Source organism: Aotus nancymaae, unplaced genomic scaffold (genome assembly GCF_030222135.1).
Source record: "Aotus nancymaae isolate 86718 unplaced genomic scaffold, 86718_ANA_hifiasm-v0.15.2.pri h1tg000020l, whole genome shotgun sequence".
NCBI classification, from domain to species: Eukaryota; Metazoa; Chordata; class Mammalia; order Primates; family Aotidae; genus Aotus; species Aotus nancymaae.
This window is the reverse complement of record NW_026988432.1, coordinates 58,535,584-58,551,131: the sequence shown is the minus strand read 5'-3', so window position 1 is coordinate 58,551,131 and position 15,548 is coordinate 58,535,584. Positions and strand designations below refer to the sequence as shown.

The following is a 15,548-nucleotide window of genomic DNA, read 5'->3' as shown; positions in this document are numbered from 1 at the left end:
CACTCTAGCCCTGACCTTCTGGCCTCAAGTGATCCTCTAGTCTCAGCCTCCCGAGTAGCTGGGACCACAGGTATGCACCAACATGCCCAGCTAATTTTTGTACTTTTTGTAGAGACGGGGTTTCACCATGTTGCCTAGGCTCGTCTTAAACTCCTGAGCTCAAGCGATCTGCCAGCCTTGGAAAGTGCTAGGATTACAGGTGTGAGCCAGGGTGTCTGGCAAGACATTTAATAGTTAACAGGTGTTGTACTTTGGTAAAACTGAGGTGCAATTAGAGGCAGTCCAATATACATACTGCAATGTGGGAGGATAATGTTCTCAAGGGTAGGATTGAAGGCTTTCAAGGAACCTTTCCAGCTGGGATTATTGCTGAAGTAGTAAAGGGACACGTTTATTTTTTGTTAAAAAGAAAAAGGCAATGATATCAACACTAGTCAGTTGATGTACCTTTGAACTACATCCCAGGAATAAAAGACAGGACTGAAATTATTCCCACTTTTCTTTTGTGACAAAAGTTCCAGAGAATGAAGGTTAGAATTACAAGAGAATAGTTTTTCTTCTCAGTGGCCCGTATGATGACTGGTTTTTCATGTATGCTAGGGGATATTAATGTATAAACTAATGTTTCTTTTATCTCAACCACTTGTGGAAGTGGTGACTCTGAGCCTAAGTGACAATATGTCTAAATAAACAACCTACTCATGTGCAATATCTTAAGACTCAACCTATTATGTTTTGTATTGACCAAGGATTACATTAAAACAATGTTGCCAATATTGGTATCTGCATTCCACAAGACAAAGGAGGAAAAGAACATGTAACAACATGCTATGATTTAATTCCAATTCCCTTCCATTTTTTACTTAATTAACATTTTCTAATTTTTGTGCCTAGTTAATTTTAAGAAATTACAGTGTGATTCAAATGGATCCATTAATATTAAAAAAAAATAAAATTTAGAAAGTTTTCAGGAAGCAAAAGACAACTCTACAAAAGAATATACAGACAATCCCAGACTTAACAATGGTTTGACTTCAGATTTTTCAGGTTTCTGATGGTGCGAAAGCAATGCAGTAGAAACCATACTTCAAGTATCCATACAACCTTTTTGTTTTTCACTGTTAGTGTAGTATTCAATAAATTACATAAGCTATTTAATACTTTCTTATAAAATACGCTTTGTGTTAGGTAAGTTTGCCCAACTGTAGGCCAGTGTAAGTGCTCTGAGCATGTTTAAGGTAGGCTAGGCTAAGCTATGACGTTTGGCAGGTTAGGTGTGTTAAATGCATTTTTGAGATGACATTTTCACCTTATAGTCGGTTTATTACTCTATCATAAGTCGAGGGGCAGCTGTATTAAATCCAATAGCGACACAATAATATCAAGGCAATTCATTATTGTAGTTTATGATAATATGGTACCTTATTATGCATAATTCCATCATCACTTTCTTCTCCCCAAGGGTGTCCATCATCAAATAAAGGTGAGCTTTCTTTCATGGCAGTATGTATCTAATTAGTACACAAGCAAGAAAAGGAAGTTGATATGAGAAGCGCAACTTTCATATTTTGCCAAATTCCATTTTTAGTGTCAGTTGTAGAAGCATTTACAGTATTGTGTAACTAAAAGTCTCTTTTGATAGGTTATTATATTAAACATTAACACTTTTCATTTTCTTTCAAATAAAACAATTTCAAAGTATCCTTTTGACACTTTAAAAATCCTTTTTTTTTTTTGTTAAAGTAACTAAACGCTTCAGGATCTAGAAAGGATGAACTCTATGCTTAGTTCTGTTCCACAGAGAAAAATGTTGACCTTTCCTTTATGCTGCTGTTAACCCATTGAGAGCAAATACACACATTTTAACTTAGAATCCAAAACAGAATTGCCACATAAAAGGTGAGCCAATAATAATTTTTCTCTTTGAGTTCAATTTTGGTGCTCAAATGTTAAACTAATTCATTCAGTACAATATGAATTTTAGATGAAATTTTACAATAGAAAATCTTTAGAAATAAAATAATTGTTTAAATTAAAAGTGATAACGTAAATTATAGCAAAATAGATGTTTACAGACAAGCTAAAAGCAAAATAGTTAAAGGTTTTTAAGGCACAGAAATTCCATTTTGGAATGCCTGCTTTTATATCTTGTTTTAAAAATATAACATTTAAAACATGAAAACACAGAAAATCTAAATCAAATTGCTATAAACATATATTTATATCTATATTTATATATTGCCATGTTGGCCAGGCTGGTTGAACTTCTGACCTCAGGTGATCCACCCGCCTCAGCCTCCCAAAGTGCTGGAATTACAGGCATGAGCCACTGCGCCTGGCCAGGATATAAATATGTATCTAATAGTATAATGAACATTAAGTATAAAATTACTAACTTCTAAGAAAAGGATTACACCTTAGGAGTACATAAAAGAAGAATGGAGTTTCAGAAAACAATTAAGTTTTGTCATCCTGGAATTCACATACAGGATCACCCAGGGAGACATTGTCCTTAGCCTAGAGTTGTTTGCCTCGTACCCCTTTCCTATTCTAAAGGTACTCAGAAGACTCTTTGTTTATCTAAGGCAGATGCAGAGAAGCTTTAAGAACTTTGAGTGATAGACAGATTTTTTTTTTTGAAAGGGAGTCTAGCTCTGTCACCCAGGCTGGAGTGCAGTGGCTGTGATCTTGGCTCACTGCAACCTCCACCTCCTGGGTTCAAGAGATTCTTCTGCCTCAGCCTCCCGAGTAGCTGGGATTACAGGCATCTGTCACCATACCTGACTAATTTTTGCATTTTTCATAGAGAGGGGTCTCGCCATGTTGGCCAGGCTGGTCTCGAACTCCTGACCTCAAATGACCCACCCACTTTGGCCTCCCAAAGTGCTAGGATTACAGGCGTGAGCCACCGCGCCAGGTGGACAGATTTAATATAGCCTGAAAGACATGTAGGGCAGAAGCCAAGATAAGGAACAGAATTGTAAACTTTATCATCAGGGTAAAGACAGTTTCTGTCACCTTGTCAAGGTCCTTATGAAAACTCTTGCTACTTTGCAAGATTCAAGGAGAGCCTTACACAGGGACAGCCAGATCCCCAAGAGCCATAGAAAAGACTTTACCAAAAGGACTGAAGAATTGTAAACTAAAAAGACTGGTTGAAATAGTTTCAACCTGTAATTGTAGATATAAAAAATATAGATTTGAGTCATGTTTTCATCTAAAGATGGCATTTTCCACTATAATACCACTTCTTAATATTGTGAAACATTAGAGGAGGAAAAGGACACAGAGGGATCTGGGATAAGTCAGGCCCAAGTCCACTTAGATCACTAACCAAAAGGTTAGCAAGATGCTCCTGGAGTGTATGCAACCTTCCTATTTACAGTCCTTAGCAGATATGACGTGGTAACTTTGGCTAAATTATTATCACTTAGACACTGTAATAAGGACTGATTATGTGCCAAGTTCTGTGCAAGGAGGCATAGTGAGATAGGAAATCAAAGTATATTTACAAAGCATGAACAAACAATTTAGAAGCATAACATGAATAACAAACAATGAACAAATAGAGGTCATTAGGAAATCAACATATAATACCAATAGGTCAAGAGAATAACAATAATCTCAATATATCCTGCAAAAGCATAGGATAACCTTCAAAGATCATTCTTGATAAAAGTGAATAAACTTCAACATGAAAAACATTATCTTCTACAGAATACATCACACTAAATGATACAATGAAAAATATTTAATTTAAAAAGTGGTTAGCAATAGAAATCAACTGAGAACAGTAGTTGTAATAAAGCAATTCAATAAGGGTAGTAAACATAAAAACCTCTTTTAGTAATAATTGCCATAGAAATAAAATTAAAAAAGAGAAAGTCTGTTCATCATAGTAACAAAACATATGATAAAAATATGTTGTTTGATATTAAGAAAACTACAGGGCCAGGTGTGGTGGCTCACACCTGTAATCCCAGCACTTTGGGAGACTGAGGTGGGTAGATCACCTGAGGTCAGGAGCTCGAGACCAGCCTGGCCAACATGGTGACACCCCATCTCTACTGAAAAGTATAAAAATTAGCCAGGAGTGGTGGTAGGAAACTGTAATCCTCACTACTTGGGAGGCTAAGGCATGAGAATTACTTGAACTCAGGAGGCAGAGGTTGCAGTGAGCTGAGATCATGCCACTGCACTCCAGCCTGGGCAACAGAGTGAGGCTCTGTCTTAAAAAAAAAAAAAACCCAAAAAACAAAAACCAAAAACAAAATCTTACTGAAGGAACAAAAGAGATGAAGAAATGAGATTTAATACTTTCCCAAATGACAAGATTAAATGTTGTCAGGATGGAAATTTCCCCCTTATACATCCATGAATTCAATGTTATATCAATAACAACAATAAAAAAAAATTAAAATATTTTTTTAAAGTCTGCAAAAATAATTTAGAGTGAGGATATGAGAATAGCTAACATTGTGAAAAGCAGTAAGAATCTTCCTCTTCTAGATAAAACATATTAGAAAGTGTCAGGAATTCGTATGGTCATGAAGCAGGGATAGAAAAAAAAGAGCAGAGAAATAGGTTTAAGAACATATGACCAGGTGTGGTGTCTCACGCCTGTAATCCCAGCACTACGGGAGGCTAAGGCAGGCAGATCATGAGGTCAGGAGATAGAGACCATCCTGGCCAACATGGGGAAACCCCATCTCTACTAAAAATACAAAAATTAGCTGGGCGTGGTGGCATCCACCTGTAATCCCAGTTGCTCAGGAGGCTGAGGCAGGAGAATTGCTTGAATCTGGGAGGTGGAAGTTGCAGTAAGCTGAGATTGCTCTACTGCATTCCAGCTTGGCGACAGAGCAAGACTCCATCTCAAAAAAAAAACAAAAACAAAAACAAACAAACAAAAACTCATACTGGTGACAGTTCAAAACTATGGGGAAAGTTTCAGTTATTTATTTATTTTTGAGACCAAGTTTTGCTCTATTGCCTAGGCTGGAGTATGGTGGCGCGATCTTGGCTCACAGCAACCTCCACCTCCTGGGTTCAAATGATTCTCATGTCTTAGCCTTCCAAGTAGCTGGGACTTAAGGCATGCACCAGCATACCCGGCTAATTTTTTTGTATTTTCAGTAGAGACAGGGTTTTGTCATGTTGGCTAGGCTGGTCTTGAACTCCTAACCTCAGGTGATCCACCTGCCTCAGCCTCCCAAAGTGCTGGGATTACAGGCATGAGGCACAGCTCCCAGACAATATCACTTATTCCGTAAATGGGATTGAGATACATGAGTGAATCATTTAAAAAATAAGGCTTCCTCTTTCTTATACTAAAATAAATTGGAGATGAATTAAGATTTAAACACAACACAAAGAAGCCATAAAAATACTAGGAGAAAACTGACAAAATTGTTTTTTTAAAAAACACTGGGGAGGAAAAGAGGCCTTCCTAAATGTGGCTAAATTTCTAGGCTTATGTTAAGTGAGAAAGAAAATTAGAAAAGAAACCTGAAGTCTCTTATGGATTCTTACATCACATCATGCAGAGCAACATAAAAAGGAGGGGATTTCAACTTAAGTAATGGGCTTGGAGGCATCCCAAGAGGCCCCTCCCCAAGTGAGGCCACTGCAGGTACTCCACAAGCTCTACAAGTGATCTGCCAACAACACAATATCATAAGCTGCTTAGGCAAAGAAGGGTTAAGTGTTCTAGTGACAACAGGGATATCTGATGGTGAGAGCAAAAAAGTAGTTATCCAGTGTCCATGGGCATCACTGGGGAGACACAAATTAAATGCATAAATGTTACATATAAAGTCCAATGAAACTTGGATTTTTATTAATGGGCTATGGCATTGGAATTCTACTGTCTTGACAATGGTGGTACTGAATGTACCAGCATGGCTCCTGGATCAAAATCCATACGCCCAGTGCCTGCCCTCATTTAGTTAAAGGCTTGCTGATGGCTAAGAGAATGTCTGGGAAACAGTATTAGCTTTAGGAATTCCAGGACTAAGTAGGACAGGAAACTTGGAAGCTACAAAAGGAGAGACTGCATTAAATTAGATTAAAAACTCACATTTCTGAACAGACAAAACAGCACATAAAATGAAAAGAGAAAAAAAATTACTTGCACCATATAGACAGGAGCTAATTTCTCTAATTCAACCATTTTTGATTTATAAAATGGCGCTCTTGCAAATCAATATAAAAAAAGAGAAATATCAAAAGAGTAGGTATTATAAAGTGAAAAACATTCAGCTTTAAGAAACAAAAAACGTAAATAAGAAAAAATTAGCTGTCAAATTTTTTGCTTGTTTTGCCAACTATTAAAACCATCAGTAAGTTTAATATATAAAGGTTCAAATTCACAGCAAAAGGCAAATGATGAAGTTGCCTAAAAAAGCATGCACAAGTAAGTTAAAAGAAAACCATATAAAAACATTACTTGTTCCAAATATATACACACACACATACACACCCATTTATATATAAACAAGCTATTTTTCAACTCCTAAATTAATAAAGATTTTAAAACAATAATGCTTACGGTTTGGAAAAATGAGTATGCTCAAATATTGTTGAGCTTGTAATTGGTACAAGTTTTCTAGAGAAAAATTTGTCAGCATGTATCAAAAGATTTAAAAACGTACATATAGTATTTTACACAGCAACACACTTTAAAAACTACATTACAAGGGGCAGGGTGTGCTGGCTCACGCCTGTAATCCCAGCACTTTAGGAAGCCGAGGCAGGCAGATCACCTGAAGTCAGAAGTTTGAGACCAGCCTGGCTAACATGGTAAAACCCCGTCTCTACTAAAAATACAAAATTATGTGGTGGCGCATTCCTGTAATCCCAGCTACTCAGGAGGCTAAGGCAAGAGAATCGCTTGAACCTGGGAGGTGAAGGTTGCAGTGAGCCAAGACTGTGCCACTGTACTCCAGCCTGGACAAGAGTGAGACTTCATCTCAAAACAACAACAACAACAGAAAATCTATCACAAGGAAATGTTTTATGTTACTGTCTCTAAGTTTGGAGATTATGGTTACATCACTGTATTTTCCAAACTTCTTGCAGTGAATATGGATTTTAATTAAAAAGGGTGAAAATGAATTCATGAGGGAAAATAAAAAATGAATTTCCTATTAACTCATTTTTTTGAGTTGTAAAACCTCAAGAAAACAAATAATCTCCTTGTTAATTTAGTACTTTCTTCCTTTTGCCTTGTGATAATAGTTTGAAAAACTTTAAATCAAATGTGCTTTGAAAAATGAAAACTCTGAAGCAAACTCTGAGAATACTGTCAAAAGACTGAGAGAGAAAAATATCTTTTTGAGGAAGAAAATCCTTTCCCATGTATACATTTCAAAAGGACAAATCAAATACCTTGATGCAGTCTATTAGCCAAACCAAGGCTGCCACAATGTGAGGCCATGTATGAGGAGCCCCCACTGTATACATGGAGCTTTTGGATAGTGCAAAAGGATACCTATAAGAAATTAGAAAAATATAAGCTAATTTAATGTTTTTATAACTTAGTAAATATAAAGGTTAATTAAGAAGTTACATTTTAAAAAATTCCACATATACACCCAATCTTGACTTGTTTAGAACTTTAAATTATGTTGGGATTCTGTCCTTAGCCATCTTAATATCTATGTATTTCTCTGTAGATTACTTTGTATATATAACCCCCAAACTGCAGAACTTGATCTATACAACCAATATGCTGGACTACTCTCCCAAAAGATATTTTGTTCCCTCATAAACCACATGTATGTACACCTCCAAATCCATTCTTCCCCCTTTCAGTTTCATCACACTCTGTTTTCACCAGGTGTGAATCCTGTTTTTTTTTTTGGCTTCTGTAAAATCTGTGGTATCTAGCTTGTCTTTTCTATTCCCTGTCACTTCAGCAGTTCAGGGCTTTATGTTCTATCTTCTGTTGCTCTGTAATAACCTATGAGTAGTTTTTTTTTTTAAAGAAAAGTGCATTTAATATGTGTGTAACCATCATCAAACTTCATCAGTTGCTAACAATTTATAATCCTTCCTGCTTCTACCACTGGCAATTTGCATTTAGTTTTTGTAAGCAGTTATATTTTTTTCTCTTCAATTTATCCTACATATACTGCCCAAAGTGGTCATCTTAAAACATATTATTTTTCTAACTCAAACTTTACAAATTAATTGAATTTGATTCATCTCTGTGTGCCAGTCATGTCTCTAAACTAGTGAGAAATATACATACCCAAGGTCTTTAAAGATTCTTGGAACCTCTTCTTCAAACTTTGTGTCAGGAAGTACATATGAAGGGCACAGGAAGCCATAAAGAAATGTGAAGATTTTCAGGAAGTCTTTAACAGAGGGAGCTTGTAGAGATTTCATGGATACATTATGCGCATAACCATTTTCTGTAAGAAACTACAATACTTTTTATAAAACACCAAACATTTTGTAATGGAAAATTATTTGAAGATACCTATGACAACAATCACAGTTTAGACTAAAATCATAAAGTACCTCACAGAGCTGTCGAATACACTGCTGAATGAATGCTTTGTCATTAAGTGGTCTCGGGTCCTTGATTTTCTCAGAACTGGAAAATATACCTAATTGACTATTCCGGGATCCATGTCCACTAGTTCTGGAAATATATTTTTAAAAAGCCAGTTAAAACTTTCTCCTTCTGTGATCAAGTCTAAATTATTTCAAGGCAGTTTTGCATTTTAACATCAACATCAAACATTAAATTTTTTTTTTTCTTTACCTAATATCCAATGTGATAGTATAAATTCTCATAACTAAACAGAATTCTCTTATTTAAAGCAGAAAGAACAAATAAGAGTAATATATGAAGTTATAGCAGTTAAAGATGAAGATGTGAAATGAGGCAGGAATAAACACATACTTGGCTGGGTGTGGTGGCTCACGCCTGTAATCCCAGCACTTTGGGAGACTGAGGTAGGTGGATCACCTGAGGTCAGAAGTTTGAGACCAGCCTGGACAATACGGTGAAACCCAGTCTTTACTAAAAATACAAAACTCCGTTGGGTTTGGTGGTGCACACCTGTAATCCCAACTATTCAGGAGGCTGAGGCAGGAGAATCGCTTGAACCCGGGAGACAGAGGTTGCAGTGAGCCGAGATGGCATAACTGCACTCTGGCCTGGACAGAGCAAGAATCCGTCTCAAAAAATAAAATAAAATAAAATAAATTGTGGTGTTCTATGTTATTAACAAGTGCATCATCCTCAAAGAATGTACATTTCGAATCCTGCTGGATCTACTGCACCAACTATTCTCCAACTTTATTCAATAGCCGAAATCCTTTTGCTATTCCACTTGCCCTTCCATAATTGTCCTTTACTCCTAATCCCTTCACTTGCCATTATTTCTTGGGGGAAAACGGCACAAACACCATTGTGCAGGTGTTTTCTCATGAGCTTTTCTCTGCCACACAATAGCTATATTATGTATCTGACTGTGATTTACCATAAATATATTTGTTGCTACTTTTTAGTAATTATGGCTATAGCATATATGCTTCATCTAAGCCCAACTCCCCAAAACAAAAACTTGTTTATTTAAATAATCTTTATTATAATGGTTACTTTGCTTAGCTTTGTGGCCCAATTTAGCTAACCATCATAGCTTATTAAATATCATCAGAACAATAATTTTCCTTATTGGACAGATGTTACCAAGTTGAGTTACAACAAATGTTGTTAGTACGTGAACACTCATCAAAACTTCATTTCTCCCTGCAAGCTGCTTGCAAGCTTTTTTCCTAAGGATTTAAGGCTTCTTTAGATTGGCTCATTTGACTGCCCTGATTAATTAGTGAATTAATTAGTTTATTTTCCTTGATAATTTGTTAATTTGAGAACCACTTTTCTATGCAGTGCTCTTACTTAGGCGTTTAGTATATATATATGTATATACACAATAAAATGAATAGGTATATAGATTTAGCTCTTATTCTATACCAAATTGATAACTTTTTAAATTTTAAGAGATTTTCTCCCCTAATCAGAATACTGTATTAGTCAATTTATAGAGCATAAGGTCTGGAGCCAGAATATGGTTTCAAATTCTGTCTGTTGCTATATGATCTTGGATTAACTACGTAAGGTCTCTGTGTTTTAATTTCCTTATGTATAAGGAAGAGATTGAGGAGATTGAGACCAGCCTGGCTAACACAGTGAAACTCTGTCTCTACTAAAAATACAAAAAATTAGCCGAGGATGGTAGCACATGCCTGTAGTCTCAGCTACTCGGAAAACTGAGGTAGGAGATTCTCGGTTGAATTCGGGAGGCAGAGGTCGCAGTGAGCTGAGATCACACCACTGCACTCCAGCCTGGGAGACAGAGTGAGACTCTGTCTCAAAACAAAACAAAACCAACAACAAGAAAAAAATGCAGACATATCAGTACCTTCTCATAGGGCAGTTCAAAGGATTGATTGAAAGAAAATATAGATAAAGCACCTAAAACAATGCCTGGTCTATAGGAATGCTCCACAAATATTAGATTTCATAATTATTATCATCTCTAAAGTTTATCTCTGAGATGAGTTACATTACAAAAATACCTTAAAATTTTTTAGCCACTGGAATAAATACCAAAAATGGAAGTTTAAACCAATGAAATCAAGTTGTTTTCACAGCAGCAACTTTTTCAAAAGGTGACAAGTATTTCATCTCTAAATATTTTGAAAATAATGGAAGAAACGGGTTTGTCTTAAGGTTATATTTTGTTTTGGTGAAACAACAACATAATTTATTTACTTAATTTTGGGGTTGAACATTTTTTAAAAAACATCAATTTTATTGACATAATTTGTTTAGAATAAAATGCACCTGTTTAAAGCATACAGTTTGATGAAGTTTGACAATATATGCATTTGTGTCACCTTTGCCAATCAAAATATGAATATTTCTATCATCCCCAAAGTCTCCTTATCCTGTTGACAGTCAATCCTTCTCCATCCTGCAGCCTAGACATCCACCGATCTACTCTAAATGGTTGTTCTCAAAGTGTTGTCTAGGGAATACTGAGAAATCAAAACAATTTTTATGATAAAATTAAGATGTTATTTGCTCTTTTCATTTTCAATCTCTCATGAGTGTACAGTGGAGTCTTCCAGGGGCTGGTAACATGATGTATGATATTTCAAGAGATTCAATGCAGAAGCAAGTATTGGAATCTAGCTGTCTGCTATTAAACCACAAGAGATTTGCAAAAACTCAAAACAATGTCACTCTTTTTACCGAAATTGTTTTATTTTTGAAAATATGTTTTTTAAAAGTTAGAAACATGTTATTTATGTTACCATGTAATGGGTTGTTATTTTAAATTGAATACATATTTTAAATTTTTCTCAGTTTTAATTTCTATTATGGTTAATATTGACAGATAGAGCCCATAAAACAAAAGCTCTGTGGAGTTCTCATTAATCTTTTAGACTGTAAAAAAGACTAAAATGTTGAACGAGATAATGTTTTCTCATTTTATATTTATTTTTTTGAGACAGAGTGTTTCTCTATTGCCTAGGACAGAGTGCAGTGGTGCTAACATGGCTCACTGAAGCCTTGATCTCCTGGGCTCAAGCAAACCTCCTGCCTCAGTCTCTTGAGTAGCTAGGATTATAGGTGTGCACCATGATGCCCAGCTAATTTTTAAATTAAAAAAAATTTTTTTTTTTTTTTGAGATAGTCTCTCACTGTCACCCAGACTGGAGTTCAGTGGTGTGATCATCTCAGCTTACGGCAACCTCCACCTCCTGGGTTCAAGTGATCCTCCAGCCTCAGCCTCCCAAGTAGATGGGACTACAAGCATGCGCCAGTGCCCCCGGCTAATTATTGTATTTTCTCTAAAGACAGAGTTTTACCATGTTGCCCAGGTTGTGTCTTGAACTCCTGGACTCAAGTGATCTGCCCACCTTGACCTTCCAAAGTGCTGGGATTACAAGTGTGAGCCACCACACCTGGTCTACATGCCTGGCTAATTAAAAAAATTTTTTTTTTCGAGACAAGGTCTTGCCATATTACCCAGGCTGGTCTCAAACTCTTGGACTCAAGCAATCCTCCCACCTCAGTCTCCCAAAGTGCTGGGATTACAGGTGTGAGCCACTTTACCTGGTTGACATGCCTGCCTGGCTAATTAAATTTTTTTTTTTTTTTTGGTAGATACACGGTCTTGCCATGTTGCCCAGGCTGGTCTCAAACTCCTGGATGCAATCAATCCTTCCATCTTGGCCTCCCAAAGTGCTGGGATTACAGGTGTGGCCACCATGCCTGGCCACTCCTTATTTTAAAATGCAATGACTCCACTGTGTCTGAAAGTTAGGTATAAAATTTTCAATCAATTATTTACTTCTAACAATGAAATAGTGGTCTGAATGTGTTAGCTATACTGTCTAAAGCAGATATAACCTAAACTTTTAACCATTTAAAAACAGAGGAAAACGAGATTATAACTTTTCTCTCGAAAGGAACCATGTCATCTAATGTATTTGTTCTCTGAGGGCAACAATGTATGGCTATAAGAATTCCTTTTTAGAGCTAATAAAAAATCATTACCTTTTGCCAAATAGCGAGACTTTTCTTTCAGATGTTGGTTTGTTTATACTCAACTTTCCAAAGGTTGGTTTCTCTTTGCTTTAAGAAAAACAGAAAACAATTCTTTAAAATAAAAATAAAAATTAGCTCATGAAACTTTTAGAAATAGAACCAACAACTTTTCCCTACTACCTATAAAAATAATTCAAAATCATAAAAATGTTTAGCAAAATCATGAAAGCTGTTATAAATAGGATGGGGTAAACATGTCAATATAAGTTATAATGCTTGCAATGTTGGGGGACCAGCAGAGGTCCCTCTGGTGCATGTACCCTCTGGTAGATTTAATCTTTGTTTTAACCTCAGCATGTCTGTTTTACTCATCTCATTTTTAATAACAATCTAAACATTTTCTACCTTAAATTTGCATTTCCAAAGGGTAAAGCCAAAGTTAAAAAAAAAACCCTGAAGGTAAAGAACAAGATAGCAAATTTGCATCCCAAAGACATGGAACATACTTTCAGGCCTAAATATCATTATTATTATTACTTTCTAATTTTAAATTATTAACAGAAAAAATTAAATATTGACACATAATTGTACCTATTTATGGGGTACATAGTGATACTGTGATACATATAAGGTACAATGATCAAATCAGGGTAATTAGCATATCCATCATCTCAAACATTTATATTTTCTTTGTGTTGGGAACAGTCAATATTCTCCTAGCTATTTAAAACTATACAATATATTATCGTTAACTATAGTCATTATACTGTACTATAGAACGCCAGAACTTATTCCTCCTATCTAGCTATAATTTTGTGTCCTTTAACAAATCTCTCCATTTTACTTTTTAATTCTACGAGATAAACTTTTTCTTAGTTTGCACCTATGAGAAACGTGGTGTTTAACTGTCTATTCCTGGCTTATTTCACTTATTTGCCAAGACAAAGAAAGGTGTAGGTAGGAAGTCCAGTTAAGACAAAATGGTCAAAGGTAAGGCTTGTTATGTTGATTTAAGTCTTTGACTTCTCTGCAGAACAAAAATCTGATCTACATTATGATTTCCATTATCTTAACCACATTTACAATTTTTTTTTTCTTTTAGAGACTACTCTGTATCAGAATCTAGCTTCACTTATTACATTATCTAAACTGTAGGCAAAAAAAATTGAGCATGGTGACCTTTTAGCTTCTAATACAATTAAAGGAATAAAGTCTTCTTGGTGTACGTAATGTATAGTAGCACAAATATTTTCTTGGTTTACAGTATTCAAAAGGAAAAATATATAAATATTTCAAGTGTCTAAAAGTAGCAGAGGCTCATACTATGTAAACCCAAGTAATTTAAAATCAGTTAGCAAGTAAGTTGTACCCCAGTATTAGAGAAGAATTGATACAGCTCTACAATGGCTTACAAATAGCCTTCTCTTATCTGGAAGATTACTCAGAGTGAAAAACTATACAATAGGAAGTTCTTTCAGATATTTTTCCAGCAAATCTTGAGGAAAGAGTTTGGAGGAGTGGTGTTTTGTAGGCTGCTACTATATTATACCTTATTACGAGAGCAAATACTTTTCCTCTGATTTGATTGAGAGCTTTGCTAATTGAAAATATCTCAGTGAACTCTAAGTTACAGCACAGAGCATGCTTAAACAAGTAGCTCTAAAATAAAAGAGAAAAAAAAGAGAGTACTGAAGAAGAATTAACAGTCCTTTTAAGGCGTGCCTGGTAAAGCATTTGGCTTTGGGAATTTAAGAAACAAATGAGATGACACACGACACCTAGTAGAGTATCACACCCACTTTTAGACTTCATTGATCCAAAATTAGGTACCACTGGGAACAGACAAGACTCACCAAGACATCACTCATATTACATCTTCGTATTAACTATTTTTATGATTTCTTTGCCTAAGATGATAAAGCATGCAAGTTAGAACCACAAGGGAAATACTCACGTTTGAGGAGTATAGAGGCCTTGTTTATTTAAGTCCTGGGATCTTAACTCCTGCATGGAGAGGCGGCCAGCACCACCGGTGGAAACTGAACTGCGCTTCATGCTTATGATCTACATTCACGAATTCAGGATTAAAAAAAAACACACCAAACTTTCCAGACAGGGATGGTACATTAAACAAGTGTTTATCCTTAAACAAAAAGGCAGTCAGGTTTCATTGTTTATTCAAGATCTTCATCTTTCCCCTGGGGTATCTTTGTTTATGTACACTTAACTTCTCATTTGCAGGGAATATCTATTTAGTTCCCTTTAAAAATAGTCGACATAAACATTTATTAACTGCCCACTATGTATAAGAGAGTGTGTTAGGCAATGCAGGAGATGCAAAGATGAATAAGTTATGGTTTTTGCCTTCACAGGGAATCCGTGGTAGCTAAAGCCCTGGTCCACGTTACTGCTGTTGGCTCTGCCTATTTCATAGGAAGACAAAAAAAAAATTAACTCAAATTATCTTATTCACCTAAAAATCTTTCCTTTTCTTCGGTTTCAGAGAATGAAACTATTGTTTTCCTAACGTCAATCTCTCCGGCTCTATCCTTAACCAATTCTTTCCTCAATTACTGCCTTTTTGGCATCAATCTCTCCTTCAACAAGGATAAATCATCTGGTCCACAAAACGGTTTCTAGGCTGCCTCCATTTACAAAGCACATTAACAGGTCACTCCCTTCACATCTGCTAAAAAGGTTGTCTCCTAAGACACACATGATTTACAAAACTTTTGATCCCGTCTCATCTTTGCACTCAGCCTTCTCAGGTCCTGCCCTGGTTTTCAGGAAGGTGGCTATCCTTTTACTTCTCTGGGTACTCCCTAGTCTTTTCCACTGATTACACTCTTCTTGGTTTTGGCCGCCTATTTGTCCTTCAATGAGCGTTTGTTCATCTATTCAACTTTTCCACTCACACCTGTGCGTCCCCGTTTAATCTCCACTTATAATGTGCTCTCATGATTTAAGATGA

At 35.9% G+C, this 15,548-nt stretch overlaps 1 protein-coding gene across 1 annotated transcript in view; it reads right to left on the bottom strand.

Moving 5' to 3' along the window:
• NDC80 (NDC80 kinetochore complex component) overlaps nucleotides 1-15,548 on the bottom strand; it is a 56,431-nt gene that overhangs the window by 40,395 nt on the left and 488 nt on the right. Inside the window, exons 2-7 of the mRNA XM_021672410.2 lie at nucleotides 14,532-14,641; nucleotides 12,587-12,664; nucleotides 8,527-8,650; nucleotides 8,255-8,427; nucleotides 7,390-7,492; nucleotides 1,422-1,511 (exon numbers count right to left, since the gene is read on the bottom strand). Coding sequence (XP_021528085.1) covers nucleotides 1,422-1,511; nucleotides 7,390-7,492; nucleotides 8,255-8,427; nucleotides 8,527-8,650; nucleotides 12,587-12,664; nucleotides 14,532-14,632 — 669 coding nt within the window. The 5' untranslated portion in view covers nucleotides 14,633-14,641. The remainder of the gene's footprint in view (nucleotides 1-1,421; nucleotides 1,512-7,389; nucleotides 7,493-8,254; nucleotides 8,428-8,526; nucleotides 8,651-12,586; nucleotides 12,665-14,531; nucleotides 14,642-15,548) is intronic.